The sequence below is a fragment of the Leptonychotes weddellii genome, chromosome 5 (genome assembly GCF_054177405.1).
Source record: "Leptonychotes weddellii isolate Sample4059 chromosome 5, ASM5417740v2, whole genome shotgun sequence".
Taxonomy (NCBI): Eukaryota; Metazoa; Chordata; class Mammalia; order Carnivora; family Phocidae; genus Leptonychotes; species Leptonychotes weddellii.
The window spans coordinates 32,848,448-32,874,852 of NC_138373.1; the positions used below are offsets into that span (position 1 = coordinate 32,848,448).

Consider the following 26,405-nt stretch of genomic DNA (forward strand, 5'->3'; position numbering starts at 1 on the left):
AAATGCTGTCACTCAAATATGAAAGAAAGAGCAAGGGAGCCATTTAAAAGAAAATATGTAGTGCTTCACCTCGTTCTTGCCAGGACACCACCACCTGAGAAGTCATAACAGAGTCCTCAGCTGTGTCCTCATGCGCACGATCACACAAATGTGACGGCTCCAAATGCAGACTACTAGCAGCGTGCGGGCTTGGGTGGCACAAACACTGGGTTGCCGCCTGTGACATGATTTCTGAAATGCTGAGTGAGCCTTGCTGGGGCCCCAAAGCAAAGGGTACTTCGCACAGTGGTTCATTCCTGGAAGATCAGCATGTGTTAGCAGCACAGAGACACAATGAGGCTCTGGGCTGAGGTCATTGTCAGCAGGGCTCTCTCTCTGGGTGTCTGAGGGGGCATGTGGCAGTCGTGTGGGATGCAGGGCAGAGCCACACTGTGTGTCTCAGTGCGCCCCCCATCCCTGGCTCCTGCCCACCAGATGCCAGCCACATCCCTCAGTGAGAATTTGGGCCCTGCCAAATTCCCAGACACCTCCAAAGTGCCCTAGCAGCCTGTGACAGCAAGTGGTGACCTCTGAGGGGGCCTGTTAACATTTGTGTGCCCCATTCTTACATCTACTTTGAGATCTGCAGAAGCTCATACTTGGTTGGCTTTGTACAAGCACGTGTTATCAGTATGCAACAGATAACCTTAAAATAAGGTATACTGAGCTGAGCAAGTCCAATTTACTTGCTGCCAACTGCAAGTGAGGGGGGCGGGGGCTCCGCCTGCCCCCATGTGCATGGCAGCCGCATAGGTGAGAGTCAGTGGGTCTCCCGTCTTCATCTTCCCCAGCAGGCTGACCCGCCCACAGACACACCATTTCTCCTTTCTCCCCTCCTCATCCCAGGATGGTGTTTTTCCTGGAGGACGTGATGGCTTGTACGAAGCGCCTGCTGGAGTGGATAGCCGGCTGGCTCCCGCGCCATTTCATTGGGGCCATCCTGGTGTCACTCCCTGCTCTTGCAGTCTATTCACACATCACCTCTGAATTTGAGACAAACATACACGTAAGTAAAGGCCCAGTGACTTTGTTTCTGGACTCTTGGGGACTCCCTTATCTTTTTTGTTTGTTTTAGTAAGCCTGATGACTTGGGACAGCAATTTAAATATAGGCCTCTGAAGAGGTACAAAGTCTTTGTCACCACCTTCAGCTTGTCTTCTTAAAAGACTTGCCTGGGACAGAGGAACAGGCAGGGAGGGCAGCACGCAGCCTATCTAGATGCTCGAGCCTGTCACTGGCCATGGCCAGGGAGAGGTGGGTATGATGCTGCCCTGCCCAGCTCACACGTGACCTCTCCAACCTCACCTGCTGCTCACCGAGCTCCAAATCCATTATTTTCCTATGCATTTTACAAAGCAGCATCTGTCCTGCGTTTCCAGATAAGATATGGTGCTCACCTGTTGAACTGGCACAGTTAGGTGACTGGCCTCTGGGCTGGCTGCTGTCGATCAGGGAAGAAGCTTCCAAGTTAAACCCCATGAAGACTGAATTAATGCCCTTGTGGAAAGTTCTATTTTTGGTGAAAGTGTAACATGAGCTGCCAGGCGGGCTGACTGCATTTGATACTTTAACACCAAATTACATTTCCGTTGGCATGTAGCAGCATGCCTGAAGGAAGGCTTTGTAGAGGTAACCACCTACATGGTGGCGGTGTTGAGACGGGTGGCCTACCTTCCCTTTCCTCCAGAATGATGTGTGCAGTTTCCACACATCTGGAGGAGAGTTTTAGTGCCAGTGCAAGCTTACAGCCTAAAGCTTGGGGTGATTAATCCAACGATTTATGATCTGTCCCTGAAACTGCCAGATACTTTGCGATATTTGTGTTATTTTTATATCAAAAGAAAGATAAGTGAGTGAATCCTTTGATGTCAGCATGCTCAGCTGGAAGTGAGGCAAGGGGCCCACACAGCGAGGGCGGGATGGGTCACTAATTGTGCTGGCCCCTCGTTGCAGTTCACCGTGTTCATGGGCTCAGCCGTCCTGATCACTGTCGTGCACTACTGTAACTTCTGCCAGCTCAGCTCCTGGATGAGGTCCTCCTTAGCCACCATCGCTGGGGCTGGGCCCCTGTTGCTGCTCTATGTCTCCCTGTGCCCTGACAGGTAGGTCCACCACTGTGCTCTGCGTCTGGTGCCCTCGCCGGCTGGGACACCTTTCCTGACCTCGCTTCTCTCCCATCCATGCTTATGCCCTCTCCCTCTGCTCTACCAGATACTGTCAAAACATGACGTAGCTTCCAACATACACAATGTCAACATCCTAATGAAATGTCCAAACACTAATATGCAAAAGAAAGAAAAAGAAAATAATTCTTCATGACATAATCTGTATTTGCATATAGACATCCTCGAGTGATCCCTGCCTGGAAGACGTAGAGCGGTAGACACGTGCTTGAACTTACTTATGATGGAGAAGTAGGACCAGAAGCCGTTTCATACAAGATGATCAAGAAAGTGAAGGAGTAGAGGTATAGGGAGACACAAGAAAGCAAAGAGGAAGTTGGTTCTAACCTCATTTGAGTAAGGGTAATATACCCAGTTTGCAGGTTGCTGAAGGAAAGAAAGTGAAGAGGTAAGGTGCTCTTGCAAATGGCCTGGGCCTTATTTATAAATACTGACTCACTGTTGTGACATGTGTGTCATGACGTGAAACGGAATGATGACCAGTCACTGGAAATATATCTTTTATCTTGAAGTCCTTCCACATAATGAAGAACACTTTTAGTCTGTGGTATTCAAATGGCCTTCAAAACCCTATCACTGGTAGATGCCAAGGAATAGATAGGATGGCATGGGAAAAGAAAGGATCTGTGGGAAAGACCCGGGGGGACAGGAGCGGTTCTTACCGTCGTGCTACAAAAGATGAAAATATATAGGATGGCAATGATATGTGCTATATATAAAACATCCTATATTCATGAAATCCAGTAAGATCCCTGTCTTTCACGTACCCTACTAATTGAATAATGTTTGATTCTTAGTCTGTTAAAAACAGGTCTCAAATTGATTGTTGCACATTTGCAATTGGTTTTGCAGCAATCAGCCTTTTTCAACTAAATATGTAGTTGGAAATACAGTGATATATAAGAGAGCGTAATGCTCACAGTGAGTGGTTCAGAAAGTTTAGGATAATGTCTTAAAACCATTAAGCTTCTGTTTCTGTAACAAACTTTTCCTAAATACTGGACTTTTTTGGTAACTGCTTATAAAAACATTTTACTATTAACGTATATTAAAAAACTGCTTTTTTATAATTACTGTGGGTCTAGGCTAGCAAGATATTTCAGAGTTACACAGAGCATTCCTTCATTGTGCCTTGCAGGACATCTAACATTCCTGGCTCCTCAAATAACCAGAAGGAGCCCCAGCACTTCCAAAATGCCCCCTAGGAATGGCATTACTGTTGCTGAGAACCATTGCTTTAATAAGTTCAGAAGTAGAAGATGATCCAATTTGTTGCAATATCAAATATGAAACCACCGTGGTGTATCTTTGGGTATTACCAAAGCAGTGGTCGGTAATGGACAAAGTAAGCATCCTTCTCCTCAGTTAGATTTTATAAAATATGACGACATGAAAGGCACTCAAGTATTCTGCAAATTAAGATCAAAAGGGAATTTTAAGCAGAACTGTCTTTCAGCATTTGAAAGGAAACTTTAATGAATAGTTAAATTACTTTAAGCAGAAAAAAGCGTACATTTCCCTTTTTGAAGGTATGGCCATCTGGAATTAGGGTCATTATGAAGCTCTTTCCCAAGAGCATGAGATTCATTAGTCTGCCTTTTAACCTTTTAAAAGAACCATGATAAATACCCCCCCAGCCACTCGCATTATCATTCATTCACTGGTGTGGGGCTTTTCCACTTGAATCTGGAGGGACCAGAGTGATGAGGGACCAACTCCATCACCTTTGTCCAGAATTCAAAGAGCAGATCTTGGGCTGCAGCTGAATCTCCCCTTCACCTAGTACTTCTCCCTACTTGCAGAATCCTTTGAGCGCATCCACCCGGCCATCACCACTGAGCCTCACAGGGTAGGAAGCATGGGGAGTGGTGAACACAAATACAGACAGGCCCCCTGTGTAGGGGAGGGGATTTCTGAGAACCACGCCAGCCTCGCAGGGGGACACAGACATAAAAAGGGCTGTGCACACGTGAAGAGGGACAGTGTCATAGTCGTGCCTAGGCAGGGAGAGAAGATGACATACGGCCTCAGAACGTGTCTGTGCTGTAGCTCTTGCTTTCTTTCCTTCCCCGTGAAGTCATCTAACACCTCCTGTGATGGTAAAAGCCACTCTAAGCCATCCCCTGGCCTCTGCTGCCCATGGGGAGCTGCTTGCAGAAGCTTTGTAAGGTCCCCCTTTGCAGTGAGTGGGCAGGCAGATCTAGCAGACCAGGAAGTGTGGGGGCACGAGGCTGATTTACTGGCCTGGGGGGATGCTGGGTGCAACAGGACCCCAGAAGAAGCTGTGAGGGGTATGGAAAGGGTACCACATGTTGCAGGTCCTGCCCTGACACCGAGAGAGCATTCTTTATTGTATGTGGTTTCCAAGCCCCAGGATGGGGATTTGATTGCTTTGGGCACACTGGGAGCAAAGTCTGGCCTCTCAGGTCAGCCAGCGTCTCCAGCAGATCCTTTCTAAATCAGTCCTTTGTCAGTGGGCATCGCTGTTGATCATGACTGGTTTCTAGCCTGTGGGATCACGTGGAAAAGTCCTTACGTCACACGAGTGCCTTAGAGACTTCTTGTTTGGTTTTGCTCTTTGGCGATGGTACCTCCCTACCTGATGTGAAGGCCTGTCAGCTGCGTCACTGTCTCTGCCTGCTGTGATTTTTAGTTCACACATGATATCAAATTATAATAAAGAATCAACTATCCTTATTGTCTGACTTCATCTCCATATTAAAAAAAGGGAAATTGTTTTTTAAACTCTTCTCTGTTTCACTTTATATAACGCCTTCTTTGCTTTTTATAATAATATTTTTCTGCATTTTAATTTCAGTTCCATAGTAATTTCACACCTTGATGCAGGACGGAATTTCAGGTGAGCTTTTAACGTCGTGCCTGTGTCTGAACAAACGAGGGTAACTGTATGAGTACTATGTCTTTCTCAGCTTCCTAAAAAGCAGTCGTATCTTGAAAAAAAAGAATTGTATGTAATTCTTAAAAGAATAAGTGGAAAATACCTACTTGTTGAAATATCAGATCATAGTTGTAATATCTTATTGAGAAAACGAATGATTGTTAAGAACATAGTAGATTTAGCTTAATTTTACGTAAGATGTCAGCATGTTATGCAGGAAATCTTTCAAGTCTAAGAAAGTACTTATTTTAACTCCCTAAAATATTTTGATGTTACTACTAGAAATTTGAAATAATAAATGCTAGACCCTTGCTTTACTATAAACATCAAACTAAAATCTATATCAACTGAAGAGTCAGAAATAAACATTAAATTATATAAAACTATATAAAAATCTAGAAAAAATAGAATTAGTTTGCAAGCCTCTAAGACAGAGGTAACTTTCCAGTCTTACAAATAATAAATAGAACCACACAGGCCCAAAAATAAAAGACTGATTGACACATTGATGGGGTCAGGGGAATCAGAGCAGGCGGAGAAAAGCATCTCTGGGCCGTTATATGAAGAGTTAAAACCTGCTTAAATAAAGGACAAAAACCAAAAAAATTTACAAGAGGAAATGTAGGGAGAAGCTAACTGTGTTACTACTGAAGTCATTGCACATTTAAATAACTACAAAATCCTTTTGGTCTTTTACATAGTACCTTCAAGATGTTACATTGTGCATATGCAGCCCAAGCAAGGGCTGGTACATTCATACCCACATTCATACCCGGGTGGGTGTTTATTTTGTTAAGCTGCCAGGCACTTATAACATATGGTTTATTTCTCATAATAACTTGACACAGTAGGTGACTTTGTCACCATTTTCCAGATGAGGAAGCTGAAGTTCAGAGAAGTTAAGGAACCTGTCTGTGGTCATACAGCTAGTCGTTGGCAGTGTTTAAATCCTGGCCTCCCTCACTACCAGGCCATGCTCTTTCTGCCAGGCCTCATTACTCCTCAGAATGGTACATAGTTTTGGAAAGTACTTTGATGATCTACGAAAGTGTTCATAGCCTTTGACCTAATAATTCTGTTTTTGCTTATCTACCGAGGGGATGATTCAGCATATGATAAAGGCCACCTGCCCAAAAATATTGATCACAATGGCTGATAACATTGAAAATCCATCAGCAACTTCAGTTGCCAATAAAAAGAAATGAATTAAATTATGACCATGTGCTCAGATATTGCTGCTGTTAAGATGCAGCAGTAAGAAAAACACCTACCATGTGAAATTGCATATGTCATGTAGCTACAGCCAGGTATTTCATTATATAGATGAAAAAAATGTAAAATATGTCATAGTTATGATCTGGTAATGAGTGATTTTTTTTGTTTCTACAATTAAAAAAAATCTCTGTGGACACATAGACAGTGGGAAGGAGATTTAAAGTATGGAACAAAGGTAGGATACAGATGTGTTTCTATGATGATCACGACTATAGCATTTAAAATAAAACACTTAGCTTTTTTAAAGCAAACTTTTTATTGACGAATATATAACATTGCACAGAAAAGCATCCAGATTGGCACTGAAATACACCAAAATGTTAACAAATTCCATGTTAAGCTGGTTAGACCATGAGTGATCTTTGTTTTCTGTTTTTCTCTCTGTTTTAATCCCTCTTCTCCATGATAATGAATTATACTATATTTTATTCTAACTTCCAATTATGACTTAATGTCCAACTATTAGGTCATAAATTGACTCTTGCATTTAGTCCCATAAAATTCCTCTTTCTGGAACTGACCTTTGCTATTTGAATTTGGGAATCTTTGTTCCTTGTGTAGTGGAATGAGAAATACAGGTTATCGATGGGAAGTGATTGTCTTTCCTACTTGTTCCAGATCTCTGTTGCACGGCAGCGCCTTGGGCACTAAGTGTAAATCTGTGTATTAGGACGCCCCTTTAAACAGATGAAAGCAAACATCACAGTCTGTTTCCCTTTCTCTCTGTGTTCCACAATTCCCCTCCTCTGTCCATAGGGTCTGGCCTGGGCCCCTCCCCAGAGTCAGGCCACGCTACAGCAAGGAAAGCAAGAGTAGCAGCCTGCTTGAGGAAAGCTAGACACATCACCCATTTCTGTCACAGGGCTACAAAGTCTGATTGGACCATTAAGATGATGTTAAGCCTTGGTGATGTCTACTCATAAAGGGGGCTGTTCCTCAATGTTACCACTTTGGAGAAACAGAAAGAAAGGTTACCTCCTAACCCAACAAGATGGACTCACCCAAGAAAAGACTTACTGCCTCCTGTTGCAGATTCTCTCCCAACTCCCAAGCGAGTTAGAAGGCTTGCAGGGCTGGACACAAATCTGTTTCAGTCATCTAAAATAATTCACTGTTTAGTACTTGAGATTCACAATATGTATTGCCATTTGATTAAATGACAGAAGAATAAGTGTGCTGTGTCTTACCATAGAGGCATTTTTTGGTTCCTAGCTCACAGGGGCCAAGTCATGGAACTTATGGCAGGGGTCCCCAAGACCACCCCCAGAAGAGGAATTCGCTAGGAGGATTCAAGACTCCACACATAGTCGTACTCGTGGCTGTGATTTATTACAGTGAAAGGACATAAAGCAAAATTAACAGTGAGAAAAGGTACATGAGATAGAGTCCAGAGGAAACCAGTTGCCAGCTTTCAAGAGTCCTGTCCCCGTGGCATAGTCCAGGACGCTCTGAATTCCTCCAGCAGTGGGCTTGGACAGTGCAGATGAAATGTTGTCCACCAGGGGAGCCCATCAGAGACTCTGTACCCTGGGTTTGTATTAGAGGCTGGTCACATAGGCATCTCTGCTGCGGGGACCAAAATTCCAGACTCTCAGAAGGAAGGCACAGTCTAGGCACGGTGAGCCCCTCTTATCAAGGAGGGGTGGGAACCTCCCCAAATCCAAGATCCTGATGCCAGCCTTGGGCACTCTTGCCAGTGCCTTTCTATGGATGGCAGCCTCAGGCCTGCTATGTTAACTGCTTTCTGCACAGAATCTGAGGCCAGTAGGGGCTTAGCGATACTCTGGCCCAGCTTCAATTTACGTGGGAGGAAATCGAGACCTAGAAATCTTGCCCAGGGTTCCAGAACTCTGCAGTGGTCCAGCTGGGACAGAGTCCCAGGATTCTTATTCCAAGGCCAGGACTTTTGTGACTGTGTTTTGTAGGGGACCATTATGGCCAGATTGGTCAAATTCATTATGTTTTGTAATGTTCTGAAGTCACAGGTAACAGTAAAACTTATTAAACGCTCTGATTACAGAATTGAGTTTTCAGTGCCATGGAGCTATCGAAACTGAGGACCCATCCATTTTATATATAATTATATTTATATAGTGACTCGACCCATTGACACATAAAATCTAGAAGCCCACTCTGTGTGCTTTAGAAGCACATCAGGGCCCAGAATTTATATGAACAGAGCAGTCACAGTTTTGTAAACAAACAGAAGAAAGACAAGAAGGAAATGCAACCCTCATTAACAGTTGATGGCCTCTGGATGATCAATAATGGATGAATCTTTTCTTCTTTCTGCGTTTTCCCCTAAATTTCTTCTGATGAGAATGTAGTATTTTTAAGTGGAAAAAGTACCTCTAAAAAAGAAGCTTTCAAAGAGACTGTGTTTGTGTTAATCTTCAGTCAGAGCTGTTGCTCGTCAGCACCATCCAACTACAGAACAGCCCCCCGCCCCCCAAGAGCAGGCTGTTATTGGAGGGAACAGAAATGAGAAGAGTGATGTGGAAATTTCTAATGGAATCATAAACGTGCAGTAGTTGAAGTGACTCAGCATTTCCAACTCCAGTAGTTTATCCCTTCTGTAGACTCCCTTCTATGCACGGGGATGGCATGGCGGCAGCATTCCCTGGGGGAAAGGGATGGGCACAGGCCAAATGCCCAGGATTGGACCCTGATTGTTACAGTACATGCATGTATTCGAATTTCTTGCAACCACAAGGAAACCACAACTTTCTCAAAGGAAAGACACTTATTTTATACCAGTTTATCCTGTTTGAGTTTTTCACAAGGTGCTACTCTTAAAAGTATACATATTGGGGCACTTGGCTCAGTTGGTTAAGCATCTGACTCTTGATCTCAGCTCAGGTCTTGAGCTCAGGGTCATGAGTTCAAGCCCTGTGTGGGGCTTCATGCTGGGCATGGAGTCTACTCAAAAAAAAAAAAAAAGTATACCTATTATTTGTAAAAATGTTAACGGTCTTAAATGACTTTGACAAAACAGAACTAACCCAGTAGGGGGTAATGGTACATTGGCGGACTTTTATACAAGTAGGCGATAAAGAACTTACACTCATTGTTTGTAAAATTACACATCTATCAGAACTAAAGTTGGATTAGAAATCTAAAAAGTGAGTATGTCAGAGAATGTTAAATTTCTTGGGTATGATGATGGTAGTGTGGTTACATAGGGAAATGTCCTTATTCTTAGGAGATGGGGACTGAAATATTCAGGATCGAAGGATCATGATGTCTGCAGCTTACCTTCATAATGTTCAGCGGGAAAGCTGTGTGCACGCGCATGTGTGTTGACAGAGGGAAAGAGCAAAGCCACAGAACGTCAGCAATTGTTGAATCCAGAAGAAGGGTGTACAGATGTATTATTAGTCTCTTAACTTTCCTATAGTGTTTAGAATTTTCAAAATAGAAAGTTTGTGGAAATGAAAAGATTTTTAAAATCAAGGAGCTAAAGACTCCTGAAGAACAAAGCAGTCGCCAAGTAGTTACTCAGAAATCAGTTACAAAAATCAGTCTTTATCTCCCCCTTCAGCCAGCCAGCTAAACAGGGTCAGGTAGCTTTTCGGTGCAGGTCATTGACACGTTGAACTCCACAGACCTTGGTGCAGAGTGCTAGTTAACTGGGCTGTTTCAGAACCCGCAAGTCCTGAGCAGCAACCTCTCTCTTAAAAGATGCACTTAAGAAGGTACGTCCTTTCTCTTCTCTTTACTTTCCAGTTTTGAGGGGAATCCGTGCAATAGTTCCTTGCCACGTGATGGCGGAACAGCCAGCCTGATTGGCCAGGAAGTGATTCTTGTCTTCTTCCTCCTGCTCTTGTTGGTCTGGTTCCTGAATCGAGAATTTGAGGTCAGCTACCGCCTGCACTACCACGGGGACGTGGAGGCGGACCTTCACCGTACCAAGATCCAGAACATGAGGGACCAAGCTGACTGGCTGCTGAGAAACATCATCCCCTACCACGTGGCTGAGCAGCTAAAGGTCTCCCAGACCTACTCCAAGAACCACGACAGTGGAGGCGTCATTTTTGCCAGCATCGTCAACTTCAGTGAGTTCTACGAGGAGAACTACGAGGGGGGCAAGGAGTGCTACCGGGTCCTCAATGAGCTCATCGGGGACTTCGATGAGCTCCTGAGCAGGCCAGGCTACAGCAGCATCGAGAAGATCAAGACCATCGGGGCCACATACATGGCTGCGTCAGGGCTGAACGGCGTCCAGTGCCAGGACGGCAGCCACCCGCAGGAGCACCTGCAGGTCCTGTTTGAGTTCGCCAAGGAGATGATGCGCGTGGTGGACGACTTCAACAGCAACATGCTGTGGTTCAACTTTAAGCTCAGGGTGGGCTTCAACCACGGGCCGCTCACAGCAGGGGTCATTGGCACCACCAAGCTGCTATATGACATCTGGGGCGACACCGTCAACATCGCCAGCAGGATGGACAGCACGGGGGTGGAGTGCCGCATCCAGGTGAGCGAGGAGAGCTACCGCGTCCTGAGCAAGATGGGCTACGACTTCGACTACCGGGGGACAGTGAACGTGAAGGGCAAGGGCCAGATGAAGACCTACCTGTACCCAAAGTGCATGGACAGCGGGGCCGTACCACAGCACCAGCTGTCCATCTCCCCGGACATCCGAGTCCAGGTGGACGGCAGCATCGGGCGGTCTCCCACAGATGAGATCGCCAACCTGGTGCCTTCTGTACAGAACATGGACAGGGCGTCTCTGGGTTCCGAAAACAGCGTGCAGGCCAAGGACACTCACCTGTCCTTGAAGAGGCTGTGGAAAGAGCCTGTCAAAACTGAAGAAAGGTGTCGATTTGGCAAAGCCATAGAGAAAAGTGACTGTGAAGAAGTGGGCATGGAAGAAGCCAGTGAGCTCACCAGGCTCAACGTTTCCAAGAGCGTGTGACGCAGCACCTGTCGCTGCCACGGTGCTCTGCTCCTCGAAACACAATCATGTTTGTACTTGCCTGTTGTGCGTCCCGAGCACCACAGCCTCCATCGCTGGATGTGGCGCTGCGTGGTCATTGCTCTGACGTCTTTGTGCGCCACACACATCCGTCTCTTTGCTTTTTGTCCCCCAGAGCCCTGTCCCCTGGGTGTGAGCGTCAGCAGCATGGAGAACAAGTGCCTTCAGGGGTGGCCCGGCCTCGCGTTTGGGGACACAGGCCGCCCGTGGAGATCGCGGCATTGGGTATTGCTGGACTTTTTAAACGAAGCTATAGTTAAGATATCATTTTTATTGCTTTTTCTCACAAGACCCTTTGGATTTTTGTTTTGTTTTTGCTCGTACAATGTTTTTGCGTGTTTTTTTTTTCCTGTATACATACTAGTGTTTTCCAGTGACGTGACGTTTCTATGTAAACGCATACACGCACACACTTTCATTTACGAATCTGAGATCAAGTGCCAGTAACTCACTGTGAGGGGAGGTGGGGGGGGCGTTGCGAGCAGCCCCCAGACAGGGTGGCCTGTGCCCTCCCAACCTGCACCTTCCAGAGCACCCGGGCCCTCAGGGGCCGTGGGGCATTAGGGCTTCCTCCCTGTGCAGGCCAAGATTGCAGATGCTAGCCAGTAGCAGAGTTTGTGAACCCAGGCCTCAGGTATTTAAAAGCCGTGTTTCATTCTGCCCCAGACACCAAGGGGTCTTCCAGCTGGGAGCGAAGGGGTTTGTCTTTGAAGCTGAATCCTCTGAGAGGGAAACTCAAAATAAACATCTGAGGGTTGCATTTATTTATTTATTTATTTATCAGGAAATGTGTGTTTTGGTGGAGGGGCGGCCAGGTCATTCTGGTGAAGGGACATAGGCTGGGTTGGGGGGAGGGGGTCTGTAGGGGGCACACAGAAGGATGAGAAGATGTCCATTAGTGCTTTGGCCACTCTGGGCCACCCAGGGGCTCCCCACACGGGCTGAGCAAGACCTGACTGGGCCCGGCCAGCGCACCCTGGGATGGAGGTGCTCTCAGCCACTAATGGGCACTGCCACTTCTGTCCCGAGGGCTGCAGATCCATGCCCTTGGGGCCCTCCCGCTGCAGAGCCCTGCCCCGCGTGAGGCAGGAGGCCTGAGCCGAGCACAGCGGTGGGCAGGCAGTGCCAGTGGGCTTGGCTTGCACATATCCGAGAAATTTCTCATCCTTTCCCGTTCTTGGCTTGTGCAGGGCCTGTGTGTGGCAGACTTGAACCCGGTGAATCCCAGCCTTCTTTAGATGGAGTTCTCACGCTGTGTGTAGAGACAGAATCATCCGCATTCACACGAGGTGCTGAGCTAGGGCAAGGAGAGAAAACCTAAGGAAAATCACTTCTGGGCCCTTTGTTGCTGATCCTGCCTGTGATGACGTTTTGCCATGTTGAGTCTGGAGGGTATGTAGAGTTGAACTGAGGCTTGTGTTGCCCTGTCATCGGCATAGTTACTTTCAAGGTGACTCTAGCGTACGGTTCACAGGATAGTTTGAGGACTAGCTCCTTCTCTGTTTGAGGTCTTCATCGGCATTCGCTGTGCATTTTCTTTTCACTGCTAAATCTCTGTATGACTATCACATCTACATCAAGTCCCATTATCAATCCCCCCCTCCCAAAATTCATCGAGAATCTGCCATTTCTGGCATCAGGAAATACTGATTCTGATGGGTCAGCTCCCCAGGGGGGACACGCGTGGGGTGGCCTCCCAGCAATGCAGCCATAGCCAGGATCTTGACGTCCCAGGGAGTCGAGAGCATTCTCAGTAACTAAGATCTTCCTTCAGGTTTTACTGTCAGTTTGTTGGTCTTCCAATGCTGGAGGAAGGATGGTGTGACAATACCTCTTGCTTCTAAAGAATGTATTCGTATAAGATACTGCAGAATTTTTATTTTTATTTTTATTTTAAAACACTACCCGACACTGTCCTTGTCCATAGGGACTGTGGGCATGTTAGGGACTCCTCCCATCAGTGTTGAGGCATGTATTTGAGTGTGGTCCTCTCCTTTTGCCTTCTGTCCTCAGGCTCTGTAGCTCTGGCAGCAGCTAAGGGGTTGGGTGTTTGCCAACGGGTCGCCTGCGTCTCCACTGTTCCACTCAGAACATGCCCTATAAGGTTCGTCTCTGCACATGCTTCCTCCCCAGCACATTCTCTTTTCCCTTCCCCTCCTGCAAAGGTGTTTGTGATTCCTGACACTGGGAAGCCGCAGACCGCAGGGAGAGGGTCTTAACATCTGGCAATCTGGTCCAGCAGCGTGCGCACTGGAGCCTTTGATGGTTGGCTCACCCAGAGTTTCAAATTGTCTTTTAAAAAAACACCCCGAGCCTTTCTAAATCACCAGTACAGATGTTCTCTCTGGGCCACCAGGCGACTTGGGTCCTTCCCAGTTCCCTGCCCTGAAGCATACCTCAACGCAGGAGCACAGAATCTCTGCAACAGAAACGCCATGTATCCAGCTCCGATGGCGTTGAACAGAGAATCACTGAGGACAGGCCCCTGAGCAGCGGTTCAAGTGCTACCAATACGACGGATGTGCTCTTCACAGAGGCAATACCTCTTATGAACTTAGGTCAGGAAGCAATACTTCAGAATTGAATGTGTGTAAATAGTCACTTTGAGTTGCAATTGCCGTTTTCTTCTTGGCCCCAAGTCAGATCGAATTATACATATATATATATACACACACACAGTATGTATATGTGTGTGTGTGTGTGTGTGTATATATATATATATAAACAAGCACACCTAATTTTATCCAGTGCAAACAAATGTAGAGCATCAGTTATGAAGCCCTGAAGTAGCTTGAAGAGTCACACCGATTATGCAACACCTGCACACGACTCCATTAACCCTGACTCCGCACTTGGAGGCAGCACCTGCACATTTGCACACGACACTGAGAGCCAGAGGGCCGCGTGCTTCCCGCTACGTGGGCTGTAATAATGTGTAGTTTCCAAAGATCTGTCTGCGTTTGCATTTCTAGATTTTTGAGGTAAGCGTTTTTTTGCTGGTTGTTTCAGAAAATCACATCATGCCTAGAACCTGAAATTAAATTAACAAGAACCAACTGTTTGCATTTTCCATCTTTCCTTCACTCTGCTCTTTTTAAATTGTTAACTCTATTTCAGAATGCATCCACTCAAGAAATGGATATTAAAATATTCTAAAATCTAAATATTTGATGCCTGGTATTTCCTCGTTGAAAAGATCAGTTAACACTTCAGAAATCAGGGCACTCCTTAATCCCTGAGATTTGTGGCTAAAATAAGAAGATTTGCTTTTCTTTCACATCATGACTTTGAAAACAAGACAACTAAAAAAAACAAAAACAACAAAACAACCCTATTTATGTATGTGGTTTCTTTCTTTTTGTTTAATGGACATATTTGCTACAGTTAATTTTGACTGAAAAATATTTTTATATGGAAATTAAAAAAAAATAAAAGGTTATAGGACAAGTTTGGCTTGCAACGATATCCCTATTTTATTAGGCCTTCTAAATCGTTTTTCCTGCAAGATCTTAGGAGAAGGAATTGACTGAGAAAATGAAGTAGGTTTTCTGAAAAGACACACCCACACAGCCTGTTCCTGGGGGTGTCTACATCAGGGGAAGTCACAGACCCATCCCAGAATCCATTTAAAGTCACAGTCACTCTTCCCCAAAACACATACATGCCATTTGTGCGTATCTCAGAGGTTCACAACACCTCCAGGTCCGAAGCAAAACCATAGATCTGTTGGGGTGTAGAGCCTTTTCCCCTACGAAATCTTTCCTGGTGACTACAGTATTTATCAGCAACTTCAGAGCACAGGATCCTCTTGTAGACTCAGCAGAGGGAGGTGAAGATGTGGTCCCCCAGTCCTTGTTCATCACCTCACAGGGATCAAGCTTCTAGGTGGTTCTCTGCTGGAACCTGGTGCTTATGAGGGCACTACAGGTTGATGCGGGCATCCTTCCCTCCTGAGCCCTAGGAAACTTTCTGGAGGTCAGGGAGGTGTGGTCTGTGCTGCACCGGAGGTCATGTGAGAGCGTGGGTCTCTCTACTCGAAGGGGTGCCCTGGGGACTTCTGAGGACTTGGCAGTCACGAAAGACAGCCCCTAATTTTTTGCAGTAAGCCTCAGAACTTAGCCTTTGTGGTTTCTCTCTTGCATGTGGTTGCTTTTCTCTGCTGTGGGGAATCTCCTTGTGGCCACCTGGAATAGATCCCGGGTGCGAGGAAAAGGAAGCTAACTGGGGAAGAGATAAGTAAAAGGAAGTGATTAAGAAAAGTACACACTTGCACACCCTATACGTGTAAATTAAAAATCTTCCCAAGTGTCTATACAGTTCCTATGTGAAAATTGTTTTTTTTTAATTATGTGACTCCAAAGAGTTGTCACTATATATTAGAGTAACGTAAGTTTGGGGAATTCTCCCTGTTCCCTTTGGGCCCGGATGCCAGAAGGAGAAGCAAATTAAGTGGTTGTGTATAAGGAGCCAAGGGCCTCCGAAATCTCAGTCATCGAAAGCAATGATCTTAACAAATCTTGGCTCACAGAGCCTGTGATAATTTGATGACAGTTGTGGCTCCTTTCTTCAGAAACACACACACACACACCTTCTTAATGTTGCATACAATTTCATGAGTCCCCAGATTCAAATAAAGTACCCCCGATCTGCAACAACTAAGGAATGATGAGTTTTTGTTATAACTATCTGCAGGTGAGGTTTCCAAGCATTTCTGGACTCCATTGGAAATTTGGTTCACCATGTTAATGCTGCTTTGTTTGCATATGCATTCCCAAGCAAATGATATTTTCGTGTTTTATGTTTGGATTCGCTAAATATATTCAAGGAGCCACTCAAAGGACTTTACAGTTTCACAAAGTTAGTCAAATTCTTCCCAACAAATAAGGAACACTCAGCCAGCTGAGTACCTACGATGTGCCAAATAATGCCAAACCTCCCTTTATTTGGGCTGTTGAAGTTGCCACGAGGCTTGAGAATATTCGAGCAACAGCCATGATCAGAGACACTGCTTTTCCTATTGCTTTCTAGCTGCGAATTCTTCAGTAGGTGGAAGGGCGGTTCCAGGTATCTAGGTTGGCACAGCGATGTCCTCTCCTTATTGATTTGTTTACACAGTGGCTTCTCAGTGTCATCTGTAAACAAAGAGATGATTTTTGTATTCATGGTCTTAAAGAGTATTCAGTCTTTGAGGAAAGAACAACGCATGAGAAGCAGAGAAAACAACTTGTACCCGCATTGTGTTGGTCCCTCATGGGGAGAGCAGGCCACTCAACGTACAACTCGTGAAATCATCTGTTTCCATTGTTAAAACCATCCTCCAGATGGCAGTTGGGGCCCCAGCATGAGGGTCTCAGAACAAGGCACTGGCTTGGACTGATTTGGCTGGTGGGAGCCTTTCCGGGAGAGCACCACCCAGTAAGGTGTCTCCCTGCCCTCCCGGAAAGAAGTGCCGGTGGCCAGGAGGGGTGGGGGCGGTGAGCAGAGGTCTCTGCCCGTCCTGTCTCCGCCCGTCTCTGTCCTGGGCCCTGTCACCAGGCAGGCAGCAGCTTCTGGCAGGGGGCAATCTTCTGAACAAATTGCTCTCTCGTTTTTCTCTTTCTTGCTCTTCTCAGCAAACAAAATTCTTGCCACATAGGTTGGAAGGGCAGTGGATGGTGTCAGGAGGAATTGTTTGGATTTGTCCACGTGATCCCGGGAAAAGGAAGAGGAACGGGAAAGGGAAGAGCTGCACACCTACACGCTTGCGGGACTGACTCCCTTGTGATATCCTTGTGCCCAAGGCAAACTTCACAGCTCACCGTGGCCTTGCTTGGGAAGATCTCCATTCACCTTCTCCCTGGCTTCCAGCCTCTTGGGTCTCCAGCCCTGACCTCTTGGGAGTCCTCCCACCAAGGACCAGCCAGCCCCACCTCACGGACAGCCATGCCTCTCCAAGGACACAGGTGCCTCCATTCTACCAGCTCCCCACCCCCCTTCCACTGCTCTCTTTGACCTCCCAAGTAGGTTTCAGTTCCATGCCAGATGCCATCCTCACTGTCTAACTTCAGGAATACCGATAAACCTACAGAAGCACAGTGAGCTGCCATTTTATTGATTGAAAGAAAATAACCTTTTGGCCACTACATTCAGTTCTCACCTAGGCAAACATGTCTCATAAAGCACATAAAGCAGTTTCCCGTTACAGCTTCCACCAAAGAACTCAAGACACAGGGGACCCCTTGGTCTTCATAATGCCTCACCTATGTGGGTAGGCAGAGGTGTTTTTTCTGTACAACAGATTGCAGAGCTGAACTTAGCGGAGGGTCTTGTCCCGGTCCAGCCGGTTGCAGCCCAGTTCCCAGCTACAGAGCTGGAACCCGGAGCATGCTGCCAAATCCATATGACTGCCTGTCATGGCTTCCCCCTTCCTTGCCAAGAAAGAACTAAGAATCCAGGGGGTGGAGTGGGTCATCGTGCAATTAAATGGTGAAATTAGACAGTAGGTCTCTCTGTGCCCAAGTACACGTAAAATACATCTCCCCTTCTCCCTCTCCCCTTCTTTTTATAAGACTGGCTACTTGAATTCAATGTGGAATATTTAAGTGATTACCTAGTGTGTGCTTACAATGGAGACGTTTTAAAATTATTCCAGTGTCCATATGGACTTGTGTCCGTGTGCTAACCAAGAGCGCCAGGGGAATGCAGAGTTTGCAACTCGTCAGTGCCTTCAGAAAGATCTGTGGAAAGCACAGGTTATATTGCTGTCCTGTCCTTCCTGCAAACAGAACAGAAACAGATCGCTTACCTTTAACACAAAATCAGGTTTTCCCCCCTTAACTGTTGATTACACAATAAATTATTATGTATAATGTTAGGTCATTTTAAAAACATATCTGTACATCTCAAGTATTTCAAGGAAGTGTTAGAGAGAGGGAAAACTATAACTTGGCTGTTTAACTTGAAATATCATAGAACATAATTTGCAGTTTCCACCAATTTGGGGCTCTTGGGTAAAAAATGGACTTTGTTGACTATTCACAAAGGACTGAGGAAGTCAGTAGTTTAATTTTTAGCAGCAAGTCTCGTTATGTGGTGGGTTGGTGGAACTTTTCTTTGGTAGTTTTGGTTTGCTGGAATGTTATCTCTTCCTCCTCAAGAGTAAAGACTTCTGATGGCATCACAGATATGTTTGGAATGTTCATTTAGCACAGAAGAATATGGCTGAATATTGTTCCTGATCTCCTGTTTTTATTATTAATTGCATGATGAGTTGTACTTCCCAAAAATTTCTGTCACGGACTTCCATAGACTTCTAAAGATCCTAATCTACCACAATACCTGGAGAGCATTTGGATTTGTTTGTTTGTTTTTAATATTGAAAAATGTAATTTACATGAATTTTCAGGAAATTAGTTCAATTGATACCTAACAAGATAAGGTAAAACTATTTGGAAAAAATAAAAAGATTTGAAGCAGTCATCCAGATAATTTAGGATAAAAGCATCCTTTTTCCTAAAATATTGCTAATGAGACAAAGTGAATGGATTGCACGAATCACACAATGATCCAAATTCTTCCATTCACGTTTCTTGCGCAACCAATACAAGGGGTCATTTCCATGCTTTCAGTATCTCCTTTCCAAACTTCCTCATCTCCTTCAACCGCCCGTTTTGCAGAATTACAGTAGGCACAGACCTGTGTGCTTTGAGAGGAAACTTAGTGTGTTCTAGTGAACATACCATCCAAAACTCTGCCTGTGTTCCCAACCAGTGGCTCCTGCCACTGCCTCAAACACAAGACCTCTGTCATCAGTGCCCACAGCAGCAGTCCCTTCGATGACTTCTAGCGGGAGCATGGCCAGTGTCAGCGTGAACGTCCGTGTGCCCTGAGACAGCCGGGCAGTGAGCAAGAGACTAACTCCCCTTCCCCTAGTTCCTCTGCCGTGCAAGAAGACAATGTCCAAGCACCTACACGGCGCCTACCCTCCTGCTGCCTCCTTGTCTTCTTGGTGAACTCCGGTGTCCTTCATGTCGCGCTTGTCACACTTTCCCCACCCCACCTCGTCTGCACCTCACACACGGGCCCAGCTTGGGGGCCAAGCCCCTCGCCATAAACCGCCACCAGGTCCTAGGCGAAGCCTGTGGCACCCACTGCCCTTCAGGAAATAATGTGCAAGACCCTTCTGGTTTTAGCTCCAAGAAGCTGCTGGAGCAGCAAGCTGTGAATTGGGAATCTGAACTGAGCTCACAAAGTGGATATTCCGGGGCCATCCCGGGCAGCAGCAAGCCTGACTCTCAGAGACCCCCACCAATCCCCAGTATCCTGGGATCCCCAAAGGCTGCCCTTGGACTTGGGGGAGGTCAGAGACAGAGCAGAGGACCATCCGGGAACGCCCTGAGAAATGGATGTCAACAAAGAGCAGTTCACCAGCGTCCATGACGGGGTGCCGCAGGTGTTGGGTCCCAAGCAGCCCTTTGCCACCTCTGCCACTCTCAAGTGCCACGGCTGCAGGTGCACCATAAGCCATCAGGGTGGGCCAGGCAGGGCGTCCAGGTGCCCCTTCTTCATGCTACAGCATCCAACTGAAGCACCAGTCACAACACATGGATGAGCATCCAGTGAAAAACCCAAAGCCTTAACATCCTCTTGGAAATCCTGTGTCAACTTCATGACCTGTAACAGCATTTTAGGATGAGCCATCCCTGAGATATCCAGTTACTAAAATCACCTTCCAACCATCTCAGTCCATGCAGTGATCCTTACACCAAAACCAATTCTGTGAGGCACGCAAGTCCTAATTAACACGACGCGCCAACATCGCCCCATCCAGCTTTGTCCTGACGGGTTCCCAGGGCGTGAACTCCCCGTTCATGGCAGTGAGTCACTGTGGAGGGGCAACAGGTTTTGTTTAAGGAGACTTTTGACCTGTGGATGGTCGTACGTTCCACCCAAAACCCGGCATTCTTTCACACACGTGCTGATGGAGAGCCTCCTATGCATGGGGCTTTGCTTCTTGCTTGTCATGAAACACAGAAAGAAACCACAGATTCTAAATAATCCTTCCATTCCCAAAGCATGGATAGCTTTCTTTTTAAATCATATTTTCTAGGAACTGCTTGTGGCTCTTTCATCTCCTCTGAACACATTCTCTTCCTTCTCTCTTCTGACAGACAGAAGTACTCTTGGGAGGGGAACTCGAAGGTCGCTTTCAGTTAAAGGGAAGGAGCCTAACTGTAAATAAAAAAAAATAGATACATCAGAAACGGCTTATGCTTTGTCAACCACCAAAACCAGGAAGAATTATATTTATGAAATATTAAACTATATCTGTATATAGATAGGATCACAGTATATTTAATTCATTACTACAGACCTTGTAATCTGTTGTGTACTAAACTGCTGTCCTGTATTAGAGAAAACCCCACATTAGACATTGAGAAGGCTGGGAAAATAATTCAAAATACAGTATAATTAACTCCTATTTTGTTGTTTATTTATTCTGGGCTTGGCACAATTTCAAATAGAAAATGTGCTTCGTATAAATTATCGATCAGAAAATGTGTTCATCTGCAGGAATCCTGAAACCTCTCTTTAACAACACGGACTCATGCAGCTTACCCGCGTGTATGCACACGCACCGTGCTGAGCAAGGGGGTGGGAAGCGGGAGAGGGTGCTGCAGGCCTCCTTCCAGCCTGCCTTCTGGGGCAGGGCGGCCATCAGCTCTTTCTAGCTGGAGTCGATGTGTCAGGAACACACAGTGTGGCTGCAAGTTCCCGGGGCCTCAAATGCCAGGGTTGGCGAGTTCATGAGGTCTTCGCCTCAGGCAGGAACATGTGCAGACAGGCACATAGATAGCTCGAAGAAGTATGCTCTCCCTGGGGATCTCTCTCCCCACTCCCGAGGGGAAGGTGATGCCTCTCTGAATCGCGGATAGGACACACTACTGCATGTCTGGTGTGAGCTTTCTCTGTGATTTCTCTGGAGTTTGTTCGACACCGAGCTGAGCTCACAGACAGAAGTGAACCAAAACTTGTTTTCTTTGGACTGCTTTGAGCAAAAATAGAAGAAAGGGGCTCATTTTTTCCAGTGATTTTTGAAATCAATAGTACAGATCCAAAGTAAGCATTTATTCACTGGCCCAGTTTCCCAGTCTTTTCACTTCGAAGTGTGACTGCCAATTCCCTGGATTGTGAGAATACGCTGAAAACGAGCCGACAAGCTGAGGCGCCCGGAAATCGTAGAAAGCTCTTTCCAAGTGTGGTTGGGTCAGCTTCCCTGTGCAGACTGTTAGGTGTGTACTTCTTAGCTCTGAGTATGACTTTTTTTAGCTGGTGTTGGGTAAACAGGTGTGTGAAGCTGGTTGGTGAACAGGTGTGTGATGCTGGTTAGCAAACACGATACCAAGAGTAGCTATGCTCCCCCAGGAGGAGACTGAACTTGTTTTCATTTTTGTTTTAAAATTCAGCCCAACTAGCTGGAAAGAGAACAGGCTTACTCTCCTCGCCACTTAGTGATATGCAAGGGAGGTAAGGAGAAAAGTCTTTTGATGTGCTTGTTAACAAATGCCCCGTGGCAACTTTTTTTTTTTTTTTTTGGTCCATGAAGGAAACGTTCACATTTTTTCCAGTTGTCAAGTTCATGTGAAAATAAGAAAGCATCTCTTTAAATAGAATCATGCCCAGGAAGGGACCCCTTTCCAGCCCAGTTGCTCTCCTGAGACTGATATGGTCATCCCAGGTGGCCCCTCAGACCTTCCCCATGAGGTTGGAGACCAGGGATTCCCCACCCATTTGCACCTGGAGAGACACTTCACTTGATGCATACCAAAGCTATAACATTCTTTTGAAAAACAAGGAAGTACCTTGTCCAACAAATTCTTACAGCCAAAGGGATCTGGGAACAACTGTTAAAACTTGGGGACATCGGGCGCCTGGGTGGCTCAGTCGTTAAGCGTCTGCCTTCGGCTCAGGTCGATCCCAGGGTCCTGGGATCAAGCCCCACATTGGGCTCCCTGCTCAGCCGGGAGCCTGCTTCTCCTTCTCCCACCCCCTCTGCTTGTGTTCTCTCTCTCGCTGTGTCTCTCTCTGTCAAATAAATAAATAAAATCTTTAAAAAAAAAAAAAAAAAAAAAAAAACTTGGGGACATCATTCTTGATTTTTAAGCAGTATTAGTTTTTATCTATCTGTTTTTCTGGAAGGGTTTTGTTTTGTTTTGTTTTGTTTTTCAGTTAGTCACTCTGGTATGTCGTGAGGCAGTCATTTTAATTTCAAGGTCTTCATAAGTTTACAGGAACATAAAAATGTGATGCCAATGAAATTTATTAGAGTCCTCGTTATCTTGTGGACCTAGCACCCACCTGTCTTGCATATGTTTCCAGTGGTGGCTGACAGTGGTCCTCACCATGTATTGGTCATATGCCTCCTTACTCTGCACATGGAAATGTGAATGCATTGAGACCGGAGACCGGTTGGTAAAACGAGGCCGTCTCTGACTCGGATTCACACCCCCCACGGAGGAGAGTGCCCCTGAAAAGCACACATACATCGCTGTGCTCTCAAAAAAAGATTTAGAAACCGTCCCTCCAGCTCAGCAAATGTCATTCCGTTTCTGTCTGCTCACCCTTCCATTTGCAATAACCTGACAAAAAACTGCCAGAATGAAAACAGGAATGTTTGTATCTGAAGGAGAAGCTGGCAGGCAGCCACAGACTCAGAGGGTGAAAACGAACTCTGCTTTTGTGTTTCTGTCAGTAGCTCCTGGGCTCCCGCACGCTCTTGCCTCAGACAGGCTGTATGCAGACCACCGAGAGCCCTCAACCGAGAAGCTGATGCGTAGTAGCCAAGTGAAATCCCTCTGCTCCTAAGCAGACTGCTTGCCCCCTTGTCCCATCTCTCAACCCCCACAGGTGCAGTGATCCCACCACCCTGGGGGCAGTCAGCTTGCTCAGCCTGTCTACTGTACAGGCAATGTGGGCCTCAGGCCTTAAGCCAACCCAGGGTAGTCCATGAAGTCTGGCTTCCCCGGCCCTGCTCCCCAAGGGGAGAGGACCCTCCACTGCCCAGAGGGGGGTTGGGGGGGAGGAAGAGAGAAAAAAGGAAAGAGAAGAAAGAGAAGGAGAGAGAGGAGGCAGGCAAATGTCTCTTAAAATGGATTTGGATTTTCAAATGCATTTCTAGATCCTATCTCCTATGGTCAAGTATCCTGCCCTGCCTGGTAAGGCCAAAGGAGGGGAGACTCCCCTGTGGATTTTTTTTTTTTTTAAGATTTTATTTACATATTTGAGAGAGAGAGAAAGAGAGCATGAAGGGAGGGGGCAGAGGGAGAGAGAGAAGCAGACTCCCCGCTAAGCAAGGAACCTGATGTGGGGCTTGATCCCAGAACCCTGAGATCATGACCTGAGCTGAAGGCAGATGCTTAACTGACTAGGCCACCCAGGTGTCCCTCCCCTGTGGAGTTTTAAGCTGAACAATGGAAAGCACGGGGGTTCGGTTCCTTTCGTTTCCTCCACCGCTGGCCAGGTGAGCAGCTAACCACCCTTCCCATTTGGGGTGGGAGTGGAAGCATCCTAGTTTTCCAAAATAAGGAACAAGATTAACTTGGGGCCAAACAGGGCTTGGAGAGAAGATTCAAGGCTCCCAACGGATGCTGCCCATTGGGCCCCAGCAGAAGAAGGGGTGGGGGTGACGGGTGAGAGTTCAGCCTCTTGCCAAGCTGTCCTGGAGCGGGGTGGCCTCAGAACTGGGAACCTCCATGGGATGGGGCAGGCAGTTAAGGAATCAGTCCTGCAGGAGAGACTGCTCACCATAGCAGCATGTAGCCTAGCAGTGGGTCCTGGAATGTTCCAGAAACCTTAAAGCCTGGGGTGAGTGGGGAGAGAGGGCTCAGGAGCAGGGTCCATGGCAGGAGAAAGGAGCCATTGCATGAGGATCTTTTCATGCAGAGCCCCAAGGCTATAAATAACTAGGCAGCTGTTCAACAGCTGGTGCAGAGAATGGTCTAGCAGGGGATGGTGTTGGGAAGGGTGCAGTATGAGAGTGGCCTGCTCTGGGGCACCTGTGGGCACATGGGAGGAATCCTGAGGCCCCCTTCCCCTTCTAGGCACCCCCTCTTTCCACCTGGAACCCACAGCTGGTTCAAGACTGGACAGAAGAGACACAGGGTCTGCTATGTGACTCTTTGTGGCTAAGGAGATTGCCTGCTACCGTGGCCGTGTGGTTAGCCCAGCAGTGTTGGCTTTTTTTTTTTTTAACCTTTTTACTTTTTATTGAGATATAACTTACATCAGTGAAGCACATGCAGCCCAATGAGTTTTATACGCCTATGTCACAATCACGCAGATCAAAGTCTAGGACCCTTGGAGCACCTGGGGAGACTCTCTTGTGACATTGTGGTCGGTGCCCCACCATCCAAGGCTAAACGCTGTGTGGATCTCCATCATCATAGATGGCTTCTTCCTTTCGCTCCATGACTGAGCCACCTCACAGGAGTCCTACAGTAAGTACTGTTTTGTGTCTGGCTTCTTTCACTCCTTGACACTCTTGTGAGACTCCTCCACATTGCGGGTAGCAGATCTTTGTTCTTATTTGTTGCCCTGTAGGGTTCCATGGTATGATGAGAACATACTGTATCTATCCACTCGCGTGTGGAGGGGCTTTGGGTTGTTTCCAGTTTGGAGTTATTACGAATAACGCTGGAATGAGCGTTCTCATCAGTGTTGGCATATGTCAGAGTAGGTTTGGAACAAAAAATCCTAGAGGGATCTAAACAGATACATCCTCCATGGAAGGCAATTTGGCAATAGCTGTCAAAATTAGAAAAGCACACACCCTTCTGGGAATTGAGTCTATAGATCTGCTCAAACATGCAAAGTATCCTCTGTACCAGGTTCTTCAGTACAGCACTGATTTGTAAAAGCTAGAGTTTTGTCTTTTCATTGTTAAGTTATAAGCATTCTTTATATATTCTGGATACTAGACCCTTATCAGATTTGCAATTTGCAAGTATCTTCTTCTATTCTATAGGTTGTCTTTTCACTTTCTTAATGATGTCCCTTGATACACAGAGGTTTTTCATTTTGATGAGGCCCAATTTATTCTATTTGTTCTTTTCTTGCTTGTGTCTTTAGTGTTATATTTAATATTCTATTGCCAAAACCAAAATCACAAAGATTCACCCCTGTATTTCTTCTATGAGGTGTATATGAAACATAATCCCTACAATGGGACAAAATCTATGAGTTGGGTTGCACGTCGTGACTTCTCTCCAAAGAGCACAGTATGGGAATAGGAAAGAAAGAGATAGCCTTACAGTGGAGAAACCCAGCAAACACACCTTAGCTAGGTGACCGAGGTCTTCATCCACAGTGATAAGTCATGTCAATAGCATGGACCCTGGATAGGATGAGAATGACACTGTTAGGGACCGGATTGTGTCTCCCACTCCCCAAGTTTATATGTTGAAGTCCTAACTCCCAGCACCTCAGAATGTGACTGTATTTGGATATAGGATCTTTAAAGAGCTCATTAATGTTACATGAGATCACGGGGGTGGGCCCTAATCGAAGAGAATGGAGGTCCTCCTAAGAAGAGGAGGTTGGGACATGGAGCGAGGACCATGTGAGGACACAGGGAGAAGAGGGTCATCTGTAAGCCAAGGGGAGAGAGAGGCCTCAGAAGAAACAGCCCTGCCGCCACCTTGACATTAGACTCCCAGCCTCCAAAACTAGTAGAGAATAGATTTCTGTTGGTGCCACTGCCTGGTCTGTGGTATTCGTATGGTGGCCTGAACCAACCCAACGCAGGCACTTTACCTCTGAAGCCTTCCTCTCAAAAACCCGTAATTCCATTTTAATCATGAGAAGAACAAGTGGCAAATCCCGATTAAGGGACATTCTACAAAACACCTGACCAGGTCTCCTCAGAACTACTAGGGTTATCAAAGGTCAAGGTAAAAAAAAAAAAGAAGAAGTAGTAGGAAGAGAAGGAGGAGGAGGAGGAGGAAGAGGAGGAGAAGAAGAAGAAGGAGGAGAAAGAGAAAGAGAAGGAGGAGGAGAT

General features: G+C 46.3%; 1 protein-coding gene across 2 annotated transcripts in view; it reads left to right on the forward strand.

Moving 5' to 3' along the window:
- ADCY9 (adenylate cyclase 9) overlaps positions 1–14,535 on the forward strand; it is a 119,202-nt gene extending 104,667 nt beyond the window's left edge. Inside the window, exons 8-11 of one of the 2 annotated variants that reach the window (XM_081820185.1) lie at positions 886–1,045; positions 1,993–2,141; positions 5,041–5,082; positions 10,123–14,535. In XM_081820185.1, the coding sequence (XP_081676311.1) occupies positions 886–1,045; positions 1,993–2,141; positions 5,041–5,082; positions 10,123–11,311 (1,540 nt within the window). In that variant the 3' untranslated portion in view covers positions 11,312–14,535. The remainder of the gene's footprint in view (positions 1–885; positions 1,046–1,992; positions 2,142–5,040; positions 5,083–10,122) is intronic. The other variant, XM_081820186.1, reaches the window with a different exon arrangement.
- Positions 14,536–26,405: the final 11,870 nt, after the last annotated feature.